Source organism: Manacus candei, unplaced genomic scaffold (assembly GCF_025592945.1).
Source record: "Manacus candei isolate 608988 ecotype Guabito, Panama unplaced genomic scaffold, ASM2559294v1 h1tg000014l, whole genome shotgun sequence".
In the NCBI taxonomy this organism is placed as follows: domain Eukaryota; kingdom Metazoa; phylum Chordata; class Aves; order Passeriformes; family Pipridae; genus Manacus; species Manacus candei.
Window position 1 is genome coordinate 72,616,445 of NW_026138062.1, and position 20,173 is coordinate 72,636,617.

General features: G+C 39.9%; 1 protein-coding gene across 5 annotated transcripts in view; it reads right to left on the reverse strand.

The window, feature by feature from the left end:
* Nucleotides 1–20,173, reverse strand: part of ROBO1 (roundabout guidance receptor 1) — a 706,479-nt gene that overhangs the window by 92,883 nt on the left and 593,423 nt on the right. For all 5 annotated transcript variants that reach the window (XM_051781122.1, XM_051781120.1, XM_051781121.1 and 2 more), the window contains one exon: nucleotides 20,005–20,162. In XM_051781122.1, coding sequence (XP_051637082.1) covers nucleotides 20,005–20,162 — 158 coding nt within the window. The remainder of the gene's footprint in view (nucleotides 1–20,004; nucleotides 20,163–20,173) is intronic.

The following is a 20,173-nucleotide window of genomic DNA, read 5'->3' on the forward strand; positions in this document are numbered from 1 at the left end:
GAGGACAGAAAAAGAAATGAATTATTCAAAACTTTTCTCTTGGCATGGTCTGTGCAGCAGGTCATTATTTTCAGCTGTGGCTTCAGTCATTCAGTGACCTTCTGAGATGCAGCAGTTTTGGCTCAGACTCCCACTTGTCTCAAGGAGAAGGCACATCCCCTCTGAGACTGGCTGCCCACTGCTGGCTCCTTGCTGAAGGGGATGCAAATCACAGGCTCCCGGATCCTTCCCGTGACTGCTGCACTTCCTGCACTAAATTGCCTGTGAAAGCTTTCCTCCCTGGAGCTGGCACAGCAGCTTCCCAAGGGAGGAATGAGTTTCCGTGTTCCTCTGGGGGTAAACCTGAGCTCTTTATGGCAGAGAACACAAACAGAAAACCAAACTAAGCAAATAAAATTAGTCACAGGTGACAAAAACGCAGTGGATTCTTTCATACATTTCCAAGTTTGTGTTTTGACAGTTTTAAATTTTGAGACATATTTGACTTCTCGTTCAAAACATTTTCTTTCAAAACTTTATAATCAAATTTAATTCCAAAGGAGTGTTGGCCCTGTCAAGTAAACACTATGAATAAACAAATATTCTGCAAAGCTAACCTTGAAAAAATATAAAATGTTTTCTAACATAACTAAAACCCTACTGATTCTCTGACTTTTGACCAAGATGACATGCCATGGAAATGAGACCATGCTGCAAAAGGAGCATATAAATCTGTGTTAAGTTTCTATTGCATTTATCTCTGACTGAGCCTAAGCTTAGTAAAACTCTAACTTTTATAGAAGGACTATACTGGTCAGACAAAGTTGTGAAAACATTAAACCTTTCAGAGCATTTGTGTAACACCGTCAAAAAAAAAGAAAACATGCACCATGATGATCATATTTCATGAACAGTTAAACACAAAAGTCATATATTAATCTGCCACATTTCACCCTTCCGTCAACAATCACTGCAGCTCTCGTGACTGCAGCACATGCAAATCATAAATCACAGATTTCCTTGTATTTTCTCTGGTCTTCACACAAGCCTTGTGTTACAGAACTGAGGCAAAAGCCTGCAGTCACAGGCAGCCGCAAGCAAATCTGAGCGTAACCTTCATTTTTGTTGAAGGAACACCGAAAAATCAACTGGGTTAGACATTACAGCTACAGAAAGGCTCCTGCTTGGAAGATGCTACAATTTAAACTTACAAAGAATAAGGAGAACGTATGCACAGAGAGGTAAAGATCAAATCCCCCAATTGCCCCGGCTCACACAGCAGCCCAGCATCATTACTTTTGTGCTCAACTTTGGATCCTCCAGAGAGACTCAACAGGCAATGAATGACCTGCAGATCTCGGGTCCGTTCACAAACGTTCAGCCCTCTGATGCCACGGGGGATTACACAATACAAGTTGATTTTTAGCAGCAGACAGTGAAGCCATGAGTTCCTTGGAGTTTCTTTTCCTCATAAAATAAGCCAGCACAGGTTGCAGTCAAGCAGAACAAAGCACACACTGTTCCCATTCTCTACACATAGTGGGATCGCTGCTGCCTGATGCTCACATGTTTCCCACTGCCATCCTTTAACCATGATACCCTCACACAGTTGTTGTTTGTGGGCTACTGCAAGGTTGGACAGTGGGAAACACGGCTCCAGTGGCAGCAGGAACAGGTTGCCTACCAGTTGGGCTCTTCCCACTGGGCCCTTGCCTTTGGAGCAGCGACCCGCCCATCGCTCAGTGTGTAACTGGAGGCGATTGCCCTGTGAAAAGCCAGAAGGAATGAAGAGATTGAAGCCTGGAGAGTGGTGCCTCTGGCCTTGCCTTGTCTGCTCACGGCTGGGGGCTGCCCGAGCCATTCAGGGGGGCTCTGGAGCCCTGCTGGGATAATTGCTTCCTTTGCAGTAGTTTCTTGCCATTCTTCTCAGATGCCACAGTGGCGTTTAAACTCCTGGCACAATTTTTGTTGTTTCTAAAAGGGTATGGTAAAGTGCACCAATGGAAAAGGTGGAGAGAGAAGTGTGGCTGGAAGAGGGGAAAAACTGTTCTGGACACTGGTAATACTAGCTGCTTGACTTTCCCCATTTGTATTTACAAAGCAAAGCAAACGACAGCCTAGCTGGCCAGGTTCTGTGGAAATCAGTGTCTCCTGTTTTCTGATGTTTGTTATTGGTGGAACTGGCTTGCAAAAGTGGCAGAAAAATTGAAATTACTCCACACTTTTTCTGTTCCATCTTGTGTCTGTGTGCATGCTGTTTTTTTAAATTAGTTCTATCCTAACATAAATAAGAAGCTCTGACATCTCTGTGTGAGCAGCGTAAAAAACACATAATGAATAAGAAGCAATCTTTACAAAAAACTTAAAGTGTTACCTGATCAGATTTCCGTTTGCTTGGTATGAATTAGCTTTTTTATGACAGTGACAGGAAGTTAAAACCTGCATATGCATTCCCACAGTAAACTTTCTTCCCTAAGAACACAGAAAGAGCCTAAACTATGCTTCCAAAACAGATACAAATCCAAATATTGAGTCTGAAGCAAACACTTAACTTTTAAAGACATTACTGTTTCTTTGCCAGCTACTTAGCATGACAAACAGAAAAAAAGGTTATACTTTTGCATCTAAAAGGCTCATCTATGTAACATTCCGGCCAAATTTTTCAAAAGCAGATGGCAAAATTTAGGAGTCCTTTGCTGCTGGGGAAGGCATGTGGTAGTCAACACTTCTGCCTATCAGATGGACATACTGACACGTGTAGGTAGTTGAGTTTGCAATTCCAACTTCCAAACCTGGTCCCCAGTGCTGACCAAAGGTGCTGCCTGTAGCCCATGGATACACCAAGTGCCATCCTGACCCATCAGGGACCATTTACAAATGGGACATGTAAGAGCTTCCACCTGCTGAAGCCTCACCAAGGTCTGAACTCACCACTCCTGAGACACTCTGCCCCAAATATGTACAAATATTTATAGGAAAAGTATTTTAGACTCTGTATTGTAAGGAAAAGGAGGCAAAAAACACACTAACGAATGCCAGGGAAAATTGGACAGGCATTGAAGACAGTATTTAAAGGACTATGTTGATAGCATTTATGCAAACAAAAGACCTTATCAATAAGCTTCCTGAGTCTTCTTGCCTCCTTTTCCAACACAAACATTAACAGGATCAACCACTACTGCAATATGTAAACAAATTACAGTAGGTCAAGTCACTACCCTGATGTCTTCACCAAGGTATAACTTGACAGAAAATGTTGTTACCAGTAAAGATCACCCTCGTTCATCTTAGAGGACATAGATCCCCTGTTTTCACTCATTTATGTCCAGAAAAGCTAAATAATTGATACTTGCTACCCTTGAAAATTCATTTTTAGTGGAAGACACTCAATGCGTTTTTCAAATTCTGAAAATAAAGGGGAAAAGTTCTAAAGCTCCTTCAGTATGATAAATTAAAAAAGAAATATTCAGCTAACCTAAGACTTCATGAGGTGTGCATTGTACTTTGCACTGGACTATTAGGGACTGTAGTCCCTAATAGTGTTTCATACAGAGTTTTCCTAAGACAGCCATATTGTTGACTTCTGAAAAAAAAAGAAAGCCAAATTCTACTGAAAAGGAAAGTCAATCATGACCAGAAAAGTAATAATTTCAGTGAATATTTGACAAAAAGGGGGTGAAAAAGTGTTCTGATGATTCTCTTTGCCTTTCGAATAGTTCCAGATTTGACCAAAGTACCATAAAATCTTAACTAGTTTTGTCCTTTGATGAGATTCACTTTCAGTGGATTGCAGTGAAATACTACATGTTTTTCCAGATCTAAGATTTGGCAAGAAATGTTTGGTAGAATATAACATGAATATTTCTACTATATTTCAGAAAAATGCTTTAATATTCTTAAATATCTGAATATGAAGTTCTGGAAGATCCTATTAGATTCAAAATTTTGTTCAAGACCTGTAAGAACTGAAGCATATATGCTGTATTATTGATATGACTAATAATGGTTTCAAACATGCCTGCAAAGAACAAGCTGACATGCAAGCCTTTTGATGCATTGAATATTAAAATATCATCTTTGCTGTATTTAAAGTTGCCTTTAATAATGTGTTAGATTTTGATCTAGGCTCATTCTGCTCACACAGCAAATTGATTCCATAGCAGAATTGCCTGGAAATTTACCACAAAGGTATTAGTTTATGATCTTAATGGTAACTATTCAACATACTTGTAGCCCAAACAGCAACTCTGTTCCTGAGACGTAAGAGGAGGCAAAAACCAAAGCAGGAAGAGGGATTTAATGAGACACACACTTCCTTGAGGAGCAAAAGACCAGAAGCTCATTAAGTGGGGATTTGGAAGAAAGAAGGTATACATATGGAATTCCATTGGAAAGAAATTTCATATGCTAAATGAGTCAGATAGGCACATAGATATTAGAGTGGCTTGAAGTGTTTCTCCTTCTGTATAATGATGTGGTTAAATAAACAATATTTTTCCTTTTCAGAAACTTCTTTTGTGGCACTGTCAACTACTCCTCAAACAGTTACACAGGGAAAAACCACTGGATCACACCTAACCGGAGTTAGTCTAATTGTTATGCTATTAAAAGTTTCCAGACAAGCCTAAGAGAAGGAAAATGACGTAAATATAATTGAAAGGAGTGATTTAAGACTTGTTACCTAAAAGATAAATCTAAGTGAAAGGAATGATTTAAGGCTTGCTACCTAAAAGACTATTCAAAGTGTTTATAGAGGGGACAAAAAGAATACAATCCTGTCCCAGTATCATCTCATCTCTCTCAGTTGAACGTGGACACAATAAATTTGCATATCATTTGAATCCTGCAGATAGGTACCTAGGTGTAATGTGTGTAGACTTATTTTAAAGACTGCATTTTGTAACAGGTAAGAAGGAGTGAATATAAAAGTAAAAACTACTAGTCTGTGTGCTGCTTGGGATTAAAAGTAACCTCCATCAGCAGAAACAAAAATTCCACTGGCATTCTCCACTGTACCAGAATAAATAGGTCATCTTTACTTTATAAGACTTTTCAACATTAGTGGTGTCAATTCAACAATGTGGAAGTCCTTTGAAACAATACAGGAGCTAGAATTAACGGATTTTGATGTCTGTTGGTTTCATTATTTCATGAACACAAAACTGATGGCCATTAACAGCACCCAGAAGCAGGTCTGGCCAACCAAACGGCCTACATGTTTTACCAGAGGACAATCTTGGAAAAAAATAAAGAACTCTACTAAGAGTACATTTAGAATCATAGAATTGTTAAGACCACTGAGTCCAACCTTTAATATTGTAATAAATATGTGGAAAATCTGTGTCAACGGGCTTCTCTTATAGAAGAATTTCCTTGGCTACATATCAGTGCCACAGACAAGAAAAGTATTTTCAAATACTATTTTCCAGGTTAGCAAACCAAACTCCATTTTAATTATAACCAGTTAATTATCCAACCTTGGTAAGAAAATTCCAAATTAACAAAGGGACCTTAACCTCTCAGTAGCCAGAACATATCCCACAAAACCAATACTTAATGTTGTCCTTTTGTCTCTCACCATAATTTTTTTTTGCACTGTTTAGCAACGTAGTACTGCAAGCAACAGTTCAGGTATGAATATGTCAATTTTCAAATTTTAATAGAAAATGCTTCCTCATCTTTTGTCTATAGTCAATAGCTGCTGTTTTAGCTATTTAGGAAAAACAGAGTTAAATCTGTAAGTTTTAAAATTTCACATCCATTTTAACGCAAAATTAGGAAGAAATACAACTCATTCTCAAAAATCAATAACCATTTTCCTATGAAAAACCAACGAGAGACAGACTTCTGTTTAAGTTGTGTGAAACAGTGTAGGTTGGTAAAGGCTCCAAAAGCACAGGTATTCCAGACATCCCAAGCTGTAATGATGTGTTAACCTTGGTGACGGTCAGAACAGAAGGGTCAAAGGTTCAGCTGGCATCCCTGGGGGTGATCCTTCGAGGTGAATTTGAGACTCATTGACAGGGCAGCACAGTAAAACTGACACTGCAGTCTAAGAAATGTATATGTTACAAAGACGAAGAACTGCCTTTTTCTTGAACTGTTTATTCATAGCAGTGGAAGAAGTGGCCTTTGTTAAGATGGTTAAAGTAGGGAGAACACGCTTCGCTACAGTTGAAATCCTAAAAGTGAACATTTTCAAATACCACCTTCTCTTTTTGGATTGGAAATAACTAGCAAAGCAGGCTGACAGGTTGATTTATTCTGGTTGCTCCAGCTGCTCTTGATTTTGCAAATTTTAAAAGTTATCTGCCCATGTCCTACTTAAAATGTTCGGATTGCTAAAGTTAAGGTTTCTCCTCCTACTGAAAAACCTGTTACAACCACCTACATTTATTAACCTCAAGAATAACAGATACAACAGACCACCTCTTACACCACCAAAGTGTTCAATTTTAGATGACAAAAGCAGAGCAACAGCTGTCACCTCCAGTTGCATTAATTTCTAATATTTGAGAATGACAATGCAAAAGATACTGGCAAGACAGATAACACGTGAATTTTCTTAGCAGAAAGTCGCCTTAATGACAAATAAGCCAATAAAAACAAGAAGTGAAGCAGTAACAACACTAGCAACAAAAAGCACATCAAAAAGAGGTTTCTCTCCTGCTATAAATTACACTATATACTTTCTTGGAGAGGGTGAAACATTAGTCTCAGGAAAGACAGTGATAATACTCACAGTGATTTCAGTAATGCCAGAACTTCACATTGAGAATTCAGGATGTGTGCAAAGTGTACTTTAGTGAAACACATTAACCATAGTCATTGTGAATGAAAACTTCCCAGGATCATAGCCATGCAAAGTACCTACTATATAAACATTCCTAGTTTATTAAAAACCTTTGAGATCCTTGAATACAAGAGACAATAATCTTAAAACCACTTTAACGCTTCAGCATATAACTTGAATGATAAATAGAGGTTTTCTGTAAAATCACAGAAAATCTCTGAGTATTTGTAGTTGGGCTAGATCCCGCAGGTATCATACCATCATAAGCACCTAGACTGGAACATGGCCTGAATATGAAAGTAGAGATATGACTCTACTGTTTTGTCTACCAAAATAAAGAGCCTTTTTATGATTTAGGATGTAATAACACTTTGCACTTTGGCTAAGTGGCATAACACAGCTTTGTTGCAATAGTGTCAGGCTGCTTTACATGTATGAATTCAGTCCCACAACTCGTGAAATGCTGAATAAGAAGAACTGAACAACTTCAAGGCTTGCCCAAAATGGCACAGGAAGATTGCAGCAGCCCAGCAATCTGCTTTGCTTAGCTTGCAGACTTTCTACCTCAAGGTGATCCTTCCTTTACTGCACAATAATTTTCTCTGTAGGAAAATGTTCTTGCAGCACACTGCTAGAAGTCATGTTGCAATGACTGTATAGCCTTATGGTAAAAACAGATCTTTAATTCTATGCAGTGTACAGGTCTGCCAGAGAGCAGAACCGCTCATTTCTGGAATACCTACTAGGCACCAAGAAATTGCTTCAATCAGGTACCTGCAGCTCCTGTGGTAACACTTTACCCTGAACAAGCAATTTTTTTCCTATCTGATTTGCATCAGGTCTTACTCCAAGACAAACGCTCAAACTGGGCACCAGAGTTCAAAGAAGTCCTAAGAGACAAAGTATTTCATATATTCAGATCTTGAGAGTAAGATCTGCCGAGTTTGAAACGTGCGGCACGGCAGAGAGAAGCCCAAGTCATCATGTCAACATCTTTCAACAACTCGACATTCTGAATGGCATAGACACTTGGAAAAACAATGATGCAAAACCCCCATAAACTTACAGATCCATCATCATTTTCTTCAAGGAACCAAACTTCACATTTTGTGAGGGAAGGCAAAGTTACTTAAGCATACGCATCTCCATGGCTAGTTTCAAAATTCAATATATTCCATGTGGCACTAGAAACATTCCAAGACATACACCAGGAAAGTGTATGTCTTTACTTTTTTTAACAGCACTATTTTCCCTGCAAAATTAGTGGGTTTTATTCACTCTCAAAGTGATTCACTTTTCCCCCTCTATCTCTGTGTAATTTACTCTTCCCCATGCAGCCAGAACCAGGAGGCCTCACAGGGGCAAGCAGACAACTGACAACAGCAGCAGACAGAGGCAAAAGCAAAGCTGCTGAGTTAGAAAAAATAATATGAGTATAAATAGATCCAAGTATAACTAACCACCCACACTTCCATGTTAAATAAAAGAACGATCTTTATGTGACCACTTGCCAAATAGATTCTTGTTAGACAATAATTTTTCAGGAGGAAAAAAAAAATCAATTAATTGCTCAGTGTAGCATGAGTATTAGCAAGAATTATTTTACAGCTAGATAAAGAAAGAAAGTAGCTTTCCTTTTTTTCTTTCCTTTTTAAAGAGGACAACCATAAGAAGGCAGACTTGGTCCTGCATAATATTACACAGGAGTCTGGAATAACACCCTGCAATGTGTGTGCTAGTCCCACACTACTGCACGTGGTGAATATCTAAACTTGGCAGCAAGTAATTGTGAGTATATTATTACCTGGAGAGAGAGAAGTACTCTGTTGGGTTGAAGAAACCCAAGAACTGAAAAATTATTATTTTTGAAGTGCTGTGATTTGGACTAGACTTTTCATATATCCAGAAGCATCACAGGAAACTCAGTAAGGCAAAACTATCCAAACAAAGTGAAATAAGCAAAAGTGAAGTTGACAGAACTTCCAAAAAGTAGACCAAAAAATCAAAGCAAATCAAACAAGAAGCTCTAATCACTTACATCTGTCCAAGGCTCCAAAAACGGGCACTGTTCTTCTCTACTATTTTTATTCTACATTTTTCTTTTGATTATGAGAACATAATATGTGCAAACTCAGCACACAGATTGTTGAGGTTTTATTAAACATGCTTTTAGAGTTAGTGTCATTTTTACTTTACAAAAGTAATTCCTAAAATAAGCATGATACACAATAAAGTCTCAGTTAGTAGTTATCTGATATTTAGATTTTAAGTGACAACATGTGGCTGCTGTGGTGTGCAAGCGACTAGGAATATCAAAAATGCCAAGTACAATCAAATTTATAAGGTCCACTAGAGACTTTCAAGAACAAAAATGTACTTCCACACCCCAGCCCCTCTCCCATCCCCCCAAATGGAGAGTGTTTCAGTGCTTGGAAAACTGAACACAGTGAGGAGCTGGGTTGCTCTGCTTCACTGTACAGACCTGCCACAAATAACACTTTGAATTCTGTAGGATATCTGTGTATTAAAAGGCCTTTCACGCTTTACTAATGGAAACATCTCTCTGTATGACTATAAAGTAAACACAAATACAGTAAAAATAAAGTTAACTGCTCGCAGGTCCAGGAGTCTGCATGAAAGAACCTTGGAACACAGAGGATTCGTGCTGCTTTTTTGCACATTTGACCTGTAGGGATCCTAAGTCCCATGCCTGAACTCTACTCTAAACCTGTTTTCTGCCTGTACACAGGTTGCACACTTCCCTGTGTGAGTCCTAATGTCCAGTGTGACAGATTCATAAAAGCCTCTGAAAGCCTGATGTTTCCAATATTGCTTTGCTTGTCATTGTTTTTGGTCATGCTGAGGAATCAGAGAAGGCATACAGCACAGCAGTCCCTAAGGGAGTGGGGAGAACAGTATTTCCAGAAATGGATTTTAACTTAGAGGAGGATGTCCATACTCTATATGTAAGATTTCCCTGCAGCTGACGAAGGGAGGGGAAGAGAAGAATTAATTTTCCAAACCCAATCTTCATCTTTATTGTCTGTAATATAAGCAAAGGCTCCTTTCCTGACTGCTTAAAAAACTAACCAAACAAAAATGTTTCTTTTTCATTAGGAGAATAAAATGAATGAAGAAATAATTTCCCTCCCACATCCTTTTTTCATCTCTCTTCCCCATCCAAAAAAACCCCAACAACGAGACTGTCAGCCAAACAAAACAAAGAATTTACTTTCTCAGCATAATAAATCACCTTTGCTCCTAACCATCCAAATCATAAAAGTCCTACATGCCCTGGATAGCTCAAGTAACCTAGTCTGAGATACCAACCACCTGGCTTTTTATTATTTTTTAAGGAAAAGCTTCCCAGATACCATTTCTATAATTTCAGATGGTCCCAGAGGTTCAAAACTCTCAATAAGCTCTTTTAACAAGAAAATCCTGATAGTCTAATGTCTAGGTCTGTGGATGTCTCAAAACTCAGATATCTAACACATACTCTATTTGCTGCAGGCATTTATTTTCTTTTACTATCTAGGTCATCAGTTCATGACTAGGGACAAAAGAAATCCATGGTGAATTTTGACTCAATGAGGAGTTTTCAAATTCCAGTAAGTCCACAGAGTATCTGCGAAAGAACTCTATTCTTCTTCACTTTACTTTTATAACTGAAAGTAGAAATAGGTGTAAAATAAAGCTGACTGTAGAAAAATACATACTTATTTCACATCAAAGTACTTTTCACTACTGCTGGGTGAAACAATAGTGAGAAACCATAGTTATGCATGTCTAATGCCGAACTTTTTAAGTGGTGAGAAGACAAAAACAGCTGAAGCAAAGTGCATCACTGATGCAAAAGAACATTTTTGAAAGTTGTGAGAGAAACTAGAAGGAACAGATACAGTTGTCTGTAGGGTCAAATATGATCAGCAATAACCTGGTTTAAAAATCCAGCAGTTTAATGACTATAGGGAGCCTTTTAATCTAATTCAACCTAACGCTGAATTATGAAGAGTTTTAATTCCAGCACTTTCAGTTACTGTGAAAAAAGTCAATAAATCTGATAACCTCATACAGTAGATTACAGTACTACCAGGCATGTTCTTGGGAACACAGGAGGTCAGCTTGGTCCTAAATGCAAAATCTAGTCTCTGTGATAGCCAGCACAAGCCCACAGACCCTGGTGTTCTCCTCAGTCCACAGATGTTTGACATTGGGCCACCCTTTTACCCTGTGTTACAATGCTCCTTCCCTTTCCCCTAATTCCACAGACCAACGTTATCCTTTGGAGATGATTGTTGAGAAGACATATCACAACAAGTATGAACCAATGCACATTTTACCCTACCCAGCAACCGTGCACAGAAGGTTCAGGGTTAATAACAAGCCATTTAAACCAACTAGAACAATGTTGGGCATTGAGTATGACCCAAATACTTCAGACTAACAGGCTTTTTCCTTGCCATGTTCTTGCAGCAAACATCACACTGACGGAGAAAGCATCTTGCCCACCAAGCACTCGGGACAGCTGAGCTATGGAGAAGGGTCCTCTACTTTGGTCACAACAACCCCCTGCAGTGCTACAGGCTGGGGACAGAGTGGCTGGAGAACAACCAGGCAGAGAGGGACCTGGGAGTTTGGATTGACAGGAAGCTGAACATGAGCCAGCAGTGTGCCCAGGTGGCCAAGAAGGTCAATGGCATCCTGGCCTGGATCAGGAACAGTGTGGCAGCAGGACCAGGGAAGTGATTCTTTCCCTGTACTCAGCACTGGTGAGGCCACACCTGGAGTGCTGTGTCCAGTTCTGGGCCCCTCAGTTCAGGAAGGACATTGAGGTGCTGGAACAGGTCCAGAGAAGAGCAACAAGGTTGGGAAAGGAACTGGAGCACAAGTCCTATAAGGAGAGGCTGAGGGAGCTGGGGCTGTTCAGCCTGGAGAACAGGAGGCTCAGGGGAGACCTCATCACTCTCTACAACTCCCTGACAGGAGGTTGTAGCCAGGTGGGGGTTGGTCTCTTCTCCCAGGCAACCAGAAGTAGGACAAGAGGACATGGTCTTAAGCTGTGCCAGGGGAGGTTTGGGTTGGATATTAGGAAGAAATTCTTTACAGAGAGGTTAATGAGGCATTGGAATGGGCTGCCCAGGGAAGTGGTGGATTCTCCATCCCTGGAGGTTTTTAAGATGAGACTGGACGTGGCACTTTGTGCCACGGTCTGGTAACCACAGAGGTGTTGGATCAAGGGTTGGACTTGATGATCTCGAAGGTCCCTTCCAACCCAGCTGATTCTAAGGGAATGTCCACACAGGCATTTTCAGGCCATTTGGTTTGCCACATGGAGCCTCCAAGCCAAGGCAAGGCTCATTTTGCCCTCACCCTCAGTGCAGCAGAAGCTGTGTGGCCACATTAGCCCCGTGCCGTGCTGGAGCGACCGAGCCTGTCTCTCAGCAGGGCTTATTAGCTCAGGCTCGGCGCCACATTAACCGCTGCCATATGGCTTCTGGTCGGCTCAAAGAGCGAGCTGAACGAGCTCACATCTGCCTGACAAAGTCTGCAGAGCTGTGCTCTTTAGAATGGCAAACCCGAAATAAAAGTTGCGAGGGGAGAATCTCGTAATAGGTCAGGATTTTCAACCCACATTTACTTTGGTGCCTGCTCGTAGAAATACAAGCTCTCGCTATTAAACGGCTGTGGTCAGGGTTGGAAGCTGCTCGTGGATGTGCTGGAGATGAGAAGTTTTGTTTCAAAGAGCTAAGCCTGAAAAATGAAGTGAGCATGGTAAGGCTCCAAGCAGGATGGAAGAAGCGAAAGAGGAAAATGAATACAAAAATAAAAGTCTGGCTGATATTTTCTCCTCTTTATGTTAGCCCAGACTATTAGATTTTTTACAGCCTTCCAAGATGAGCATGGTCCTCTGTAGGAGAAGGTAATGTTTTTCACGGCTCAGCCAAAAACCCCACAAACAATGTACAAAATGATGCAACAAATGCCAATGAAAGATTAATGTACCAATGAAAAGAGCGTGGACAAGCCTATGATAATTAAAAAAAATGACATGGGAAGGAGCAGTGTAGCAGAAGATACCCTGAGAGCTCTTTGTCTGAACAGAGTGGTTGTGCAGATGTGGAAACTTGACTGGTTTAGACATGGCAGGGTGTCATGGTTTGAGAGCCTCAAAAATTCAAATCCCTAGTCCAAACCCTTGGACACAGGGCGAGAGGCAGGCATGCAATCAGAACTGAGGAGAGAGATGGGAAAGGTGTTCTGATGATAAGGCAGAGGACAGTACAAGTACATGCCAAGATCAGAACAGAAAACAAGGGAGAAACGATCCAGAAGACACAAAGATTTGTGGAATGTGGAGAGCAGAGAGATTTCAGCAGGAGTAACAGGGACCCTGAAACAGAGCTTTAAGTGTGAACACAGAAAAACAATGTCACGGTTTGGAAAAACTAAGGGGGAGAAACAGCAAGATTTAGAGCCATTCTCACTATCCTCTGGGACAGCTGTGTGGCTCCAAATTATTTTTCACAATCTTTTGCATTCTTTCCCCCTTGGGGTGCCAAGTTAACTCACAGCAGCTCCAGCTGTGTCACCAGGGGAAACAATATTAATAACAGAAGAAATATAAAACATTAACAAAAACTGCTCTTGATCCTCAAGGAAGCCAGCATTGTAGGGATCAGGAGATGAAGGGAAAAGAGAGGTGAAGTGGGAAGCCAACCCTCCCAGGGAGTGAGAAAAAGAGAGAATAAAGAAAAAGGACTCAGAAGAAAGGAAATTGCTGGGGAGGCAGCAAATACATATTGAGAATCAGAAATAAAAATATACTTCTCCTTCTAACCCTCCAGGGGCATATAGGAAATTGCTGCTTGCCCTTTAATCTGCCCCAAAAAAGAAAAACAATTAAAATGAAATAAAACCCTGAACTGTAAGTCCTTGCTCCCCACCTTCCCCTCACCCCCTTGTTTTGTGTGCTGTGCACTCAGGCCATGATCCTTCATGCAGCTCTCCATAGGACAGACAATGTTACCATTAGAATTACATCTTCAGGAATATACATTCTTTTGCTGTGTATCTAAAATACATAACTTTGGGAAATTAAGAATTTTAGAGATTAATGACTGACAAATAAATGAAAAAGAGAGGAGGCCAGAAAAGAGAAATGGAGAAGAAAGAAATATGGATAAACATCTTGAATTAATTTGGAGTGGCACCATAACAGTATGGTTTCTGTCAGGAGCATTGCTGCTGTAATGGGTTAAGACTGTCACTCCACATAGCACACGCCAACAAATTCCATCAGTTTTTGTTTTCCTTCTCTTGATTCACCTCCCCATTGAAATTTTTCCCACTGTAATTTAACTGTGGAAAGAAAGACCCGTATCCTAAACAGGCAATTAGTTTCTGCTTTTTCCACTGTTCCCTTCAGTAGAAACAACCCTTTCTCTTCCTTTCTAACTAGTAGCATAGCAATCTCTTCCATTTCTTTTTTCTTTCTTCTCATGATCGAGGTCACATTGGGATCATCTATGTAGTGTGAAACTTGCCAAAGCACAATGAAGCTATGATTGGTCTCTACCAAGAAGAATGAATGTAGTTCTCTTTGACAATTCATTAACAAAAAAATTGGGGCAAATAAATAAAACATCTTCCTTGGGATGGTACCATTCAGGAGGTTTTTCTGTCACAGCAGAAGATCAGAGGCTTTTTTTTTTTTCCCCACATTTTGTAAAAAACATTTTCATCACTCACACATGTAAAAATAGCATTGTGTAAGATGTAATAAATGCTTTGCACTTGTGATACTATTTAAGGGCTGGGAAACAAAATGGGAATTGAGAATTTAAGTTACAACCTATCTAAAATAAGAGTGTAAGTCATTCAAAACTGTTGATGTCACATGACAGCCACACAAAAAAGGAATGAAAACCTGTATGCATTATTCATCCTGTAACTTTGATCTTTAAAGCTAAGAAACTTGAACAAGGAAAGATAAATGGCTTCTCAAGCTTTTTCTTTTAAAAATCAAATGAGGATGATTCAGGATAAATGAGAGATAAGAGTTAATACGAAAGAGGGGGAAATTGCAATCACAGTGCTGCACTGGAGTTTCAATGAAAAGGGGTTGCTTTTTGTATTCAATTACAAAGGATTTTTTTCTTTAGGTACCAGCATCCTTTTTCATGTATATGTAAAAGATTTTACCTATTAAAATTTCATGTTCATGTCTAGCTTTTTTCTTCTACTACCTACACCATGACTTGATGTGAAAAATTAGGCAGCTTTCTGAAGCATGGGCTACTAGTGGTCGTGGGGCAGGAACAGATGCAGCTGTGAAACTCTGACCTACAAACCTGACTCAAACATCAGTTTGCTCTGGAGCTTATGCAGAATGTGTATACATTCTCCCCTGGGAAAGTATTGATAATTACAGGCACTCTGACTGCATCCTGATTTTATTGAGGCTTAGTCAATTATGCAGGCATTGCAGCTAAAATACAAGACAAATTGAGAGACAGATCCAAAAGCACATGGAGGTTGCCCTGTCTAGATGGGAGATCTGCAAAATCCTCTTTGAACACTCCGTGCTCCTGAGAGTCTGTAATTACTGCCAGTTTTTGCCTAAAGATATGCTCAAAGGCCCCACCATCTTGGTTAGATTACTGATGTCAGCATCTTATACACAGGCAATTGCATTTGGGATTAACAAAGAAGACAGAGCAGAAAGGCAGCTCCTTGAGGGAGGCTCTGAGCAAGCCTAACGCAGACAGACCCCGCCACGGCCGTCACAAATCACGGCACACCAGCCATTTGCATCCACAGTAGAGCCAGATGAAGAATGCCTTTACATCCCAGCATCCTGCAGGAGAGTTTGCTTATCCAAGCTTCCAAATTGGTACCTCCACACGAGCAGATACCACTAATCAGATGACAGAGCCAGACAGGCTGGATGGACGCAAGCACACGTGGTGAGATGGAGGAAACGGATGGGGAATGGGGTCAAAACTTAATGGCAGTGGTGTGTGGGAGGAAGGCAGTGGGAACACCATTTGGAAAGTACTGGGAGGTTTCTGGAGTACAACAGGAAGATGGGTGAGAAGTGAATGAAGACACACTGGATTCACAGGCTTACAAGCAACCAATATTCACTGTGATTACTGTGAGTGCCTGAGAAGTCATTGCTAATGGTACTCACAGCCACTGCCGCTCCTGCCGACTGTATCCAGACATGATACATTTGGACAGACCAAACCTAGTGATTACAGCAGTCAGCAGAAACTACACTGATTGCACCTCCTCCTCAGCCTGAGGGAATGCAAACTCACAGCTTTTGGCACCAAGGTGACATGTGGCTACATCCTAATGACACTGTGCTGCCATGCAAAAAAGATGGCTAGACCGATGGGGCTGGGAGCAGAGCTGCTCCTGGTGAGGATACCTGGAAGCCTGGAGTCCTGGCCTAGATCCTCACTCCGAGCAGTGAGTGGGCCTATGAACTTCACAGATGCCAAATGTGTAAACATCATGAGGGGCTGGAAACAGAACCAGGAACTTCCCTACCCCGGTGAGCTCCCTTCTCTCTCACTCACAGACATGATCTTGCATCGCCTTTCTCCACCATGTCTCAGCTCCAAGAGGAGCATCACACAGCCTCTCCTAGTGCAGACAGATCACTTCAGAAATTGAAAAAATACATCTGAGCTTTACCTTGCCACAGTGAGAAATTAGAGCTATTCACTGGACTGCAATAAGGAACTCTTTTTCAGCTATATATATTACAGGAGGGATTCTTGATTCCACAGTAATCCCAGGAGAAAAATTAACTAGATGAGCACAAAATCACACTAGTTCTGCTCTGTCCTCATGATAACTGTTTTTCAATTCAATAAATTAAGTGAAAGGTAAGCATCTGCTTCACAGGCAAGACCATCATTCCCGCTTCATTTGTAATATATGGAGAGGGATTAGCCACATCAAGCATGTGCTTTCGTACTGTGGTGTAAAGAACACACATGAGAAAAACCATGTTTAGCTCCAATGCACTGAGAAAACTGTTTACAGACAATACATTCAAGAGCTGAAGAAAAACCTTTTTGATGATAATTCTTCATCAGATGCAGTGAGCAGATGTGTGCACTGAAGAGCCTACACTGAGTCTCACTTGTGCTAACACTGAGCATTACTGGGAGAGCTGTGCTTAAATAAAAGGCCTGTTTCTATAATCCCCATCACAGATAGCTGTGCCCATACCCTAACTCTCACTTCTTATTTGTTCCATTCACTCGTTTATAACCTGAAAGACATGCACATTTATTTCTCCTCAAAGCACATTTATTTGCCCTACAAATGGACCAAAACCATGCAAAGACTACTTTGATTTTTATTATCTCACCTATATAAACATATTGATTTCCTTAACCCTACCCAGGAGAAAATAATATTTTCTTTTTATTGCATTCCCGAGGAAGTCGTGCCTTAACTTTTATCTTATTTATCTGCTATTTATCCACATATTTTGCTTTAAACCCTTTGCCAGGAACCAAGCTTCCACCTCTGTTTCTTTAGCCCCCTTAATACTCAGTCTGCGAAGTCCAGTTCCACTGACTGACAGATCAAGTGTCACTGCAGATGAGAAAAAAGCTTCCATATATTAAAAATGCTTCATAGACATATCTTTTTGAAGAAAGTACATATACGAAACAAAAAAAGAGATGTCAAGTATCATTCCTTATTCAAAAAAGTACAACCTTAATGTTTATTTTAAATCTCTTGTTAGAAAGGAAAGCATTAATATGAAATGCTTCAAACAGCCTTTGACAGAAAACTCTTAAAATTGCAGTGAGTCAAAGATCAACAGGCCTTTAAGAATTAAAAGAACTGGAAATGCTTTAGAAGTGAAGCCATCCAAGTTTTTTCATTGATTAAAGGCCCACTGATATTACACACGTATTGAACACCAACACGTATAGTTTCACATTTCCTGATCTGGTAAATTCATGGCTTAAAATTGTAAATTGTATTACAGAAATTTACTGCCACTCAGTCAATTAAAATTTTACCATCAAATGAATGTAGGTGTTTGTTTTAAATACAGACACGTAAATGAGGAAAAAATAATAAAAGGTTGATTTAACGAAAAAATTAAATCTGTCACTTAAACCCCAGCAATTCATCCTTATTTCAGCTTTTGTACCCTTTTAATCTTTTATGTTTCTATTGCTAAACTGAAATAGAAATGCCTTAAAGGAGATAAGTGAACAGAAATGGAATAATTCTAAGTCAGGTTTCAAAATTAATATTTTTTTTTCCCCATCTGCCTTTAGCAAGTCATCCATTCCAGCTCCCAATCTCCTGTACCCTCCCAGCCACTAGCAAGATAATATAGAAGGTTACTGCAAAGCTGTAAAGAGGTACATCTGAATGTATATTTATCCAGTTGGTAAGATCCTGCTCCAGCTGTAAGAGGATGCAAATCTGCATTACAATGTAGCTTCAGTCTCTCACCTGTGTGAGAAGGCACCCGTGATATTAATAGTGCTGCTTAAGACAATGCCAGGTAAATATGAAATAAATGGATGCAGTTGAGCTGAGCTACGGCAGCACTGCTAATTTACACCTCTGAAAACATTTGGGTACATGAAACAAGTGTATATCTACACCTGCATCAAAACTCTTTTCATTTCTTTTTTTTATAGGAGGAGAAACTAGTAACACAGCATAACTCTACCAGATGTCAGGGTAAAAGAACATTATGTAGGTGAGTATTTGATACAATCATCAGAAAAGAAAACCAAACTGAGGGGCTTTATTTCATCCTAAGAACAGTTTTAAGAGTACAGGTGGCACTGCCAGTCAGTGATAGCTACTTTTGTTGTGGGTATGTCTTTGTTCCAGCAGCTGGAAGAGCAGTTTTCATGTATAACAAAAGAAATGTACTTAATAGGAAACACCTGAAAATCCTTCAAGAGAATAAATGATAGCAATAGAAAATGCAAGTTTAGAAAGCACTTCCTGGGGGAAAAAAAAAGAAGAAGGTAGTACTGGAATCTTCTCTTTATCTCAGGTCAATTGACTTGTCACGGTGGGAAGGAGATTTGAAAAGGAAATTGCGAGTTCTTAGCAAGTATGATTGGAAGAATTGAGTTAATAGCCAGCAATCAGTATAGGTTTGGTAGGGTACTTAAAAATTTAAATGTATGCATATGCCACAACTGCAGAACGCCTGAGCTTTGTCTTGTTTGCAAAAAACAAATGGAATAACAGGAAATTTAAATCTCAAACAAAAATGGTAATTTTTTACTCAGGTTGCTGGGTTTTAAGTGTATTTCCATTACACATTTCCCTCCTTTCAGTATAAAATTGAGATATAAAAATGGTATATGCCTCTGATCTTGTTTTACACTTGTAAACCTTCCAGTACCAACAGGATCCTACATGTGTGTGCTTTCAGAGGATACAGTTTCTCACCATATGGGAAGATGTTTTGATTCACCACGTTGGCAGCATACAAATGGTTTTTGAACTCCATTTTTTGCTGCCATTTCTGCAAGACATTTAGGTTCATTAGCTTATTGTTTCACATGTCAAACACTAAAAAATGGATAGTTTTCTGATTTGAGATGCTGCTTTATCTCGAATAAACGTGGACCGCATTCAGCAAGTACACATACAAATGAGTATGGCAACAGCACTAATTAGAAAACAGCTTAATTGGAGATGGTAGGATAAGCCATCACCTCTCTAAAGAAATGTGTCTATATCCCCCAACCCCTTTTCAGCCTTTCTCATACAACACCCAACTTTTCTGTATGTATTATTTTCAAAGGAATTGCAAAAGAAGGTTTCACTGAGACTACTACTTGTTTCTCCTTCCAACCGAAGAAGGCAGATATTATAGGTTGCAGAAACTTGTAGGTGGATAAAAGGTAAGAAAATTATAGGACAGTGACGAACATAATGAATTTCATTCCCACAAGCTTCTAATTCCTCTGAGGAAGAGAAGAACATAGGTTTTGCATGGGCCTCTTTAACAAATGAATGCATACCCTGCAATGAAGTAGTATGAGATGAGAGGATACATTCCAAGCTAAATGCAAACTAGCCCTTGCCTGTGAGGCACGGAAAGAACACATCCTCTAAAGTACAGCACAGCGGGATGCCCACATGCTCAAGAGCCTAGTAATTTTAGATCACTTGATTTTTGTGTTGTTTGCAGAACTTTTTATACTTACTGTAATTCTCTCATCTTTGTCATCTAGAGGGGTCCCATCTTTCTTCCATGATATAGTCGGTTCTGGGTGACCTCTTGGGGGCTGACATTCCATCACTGCAGGTTCACCCACAGCTACCATTACATCCGATGGATTTTGTCTGAAGTCATCCCGTAGAACTGAAAGAATA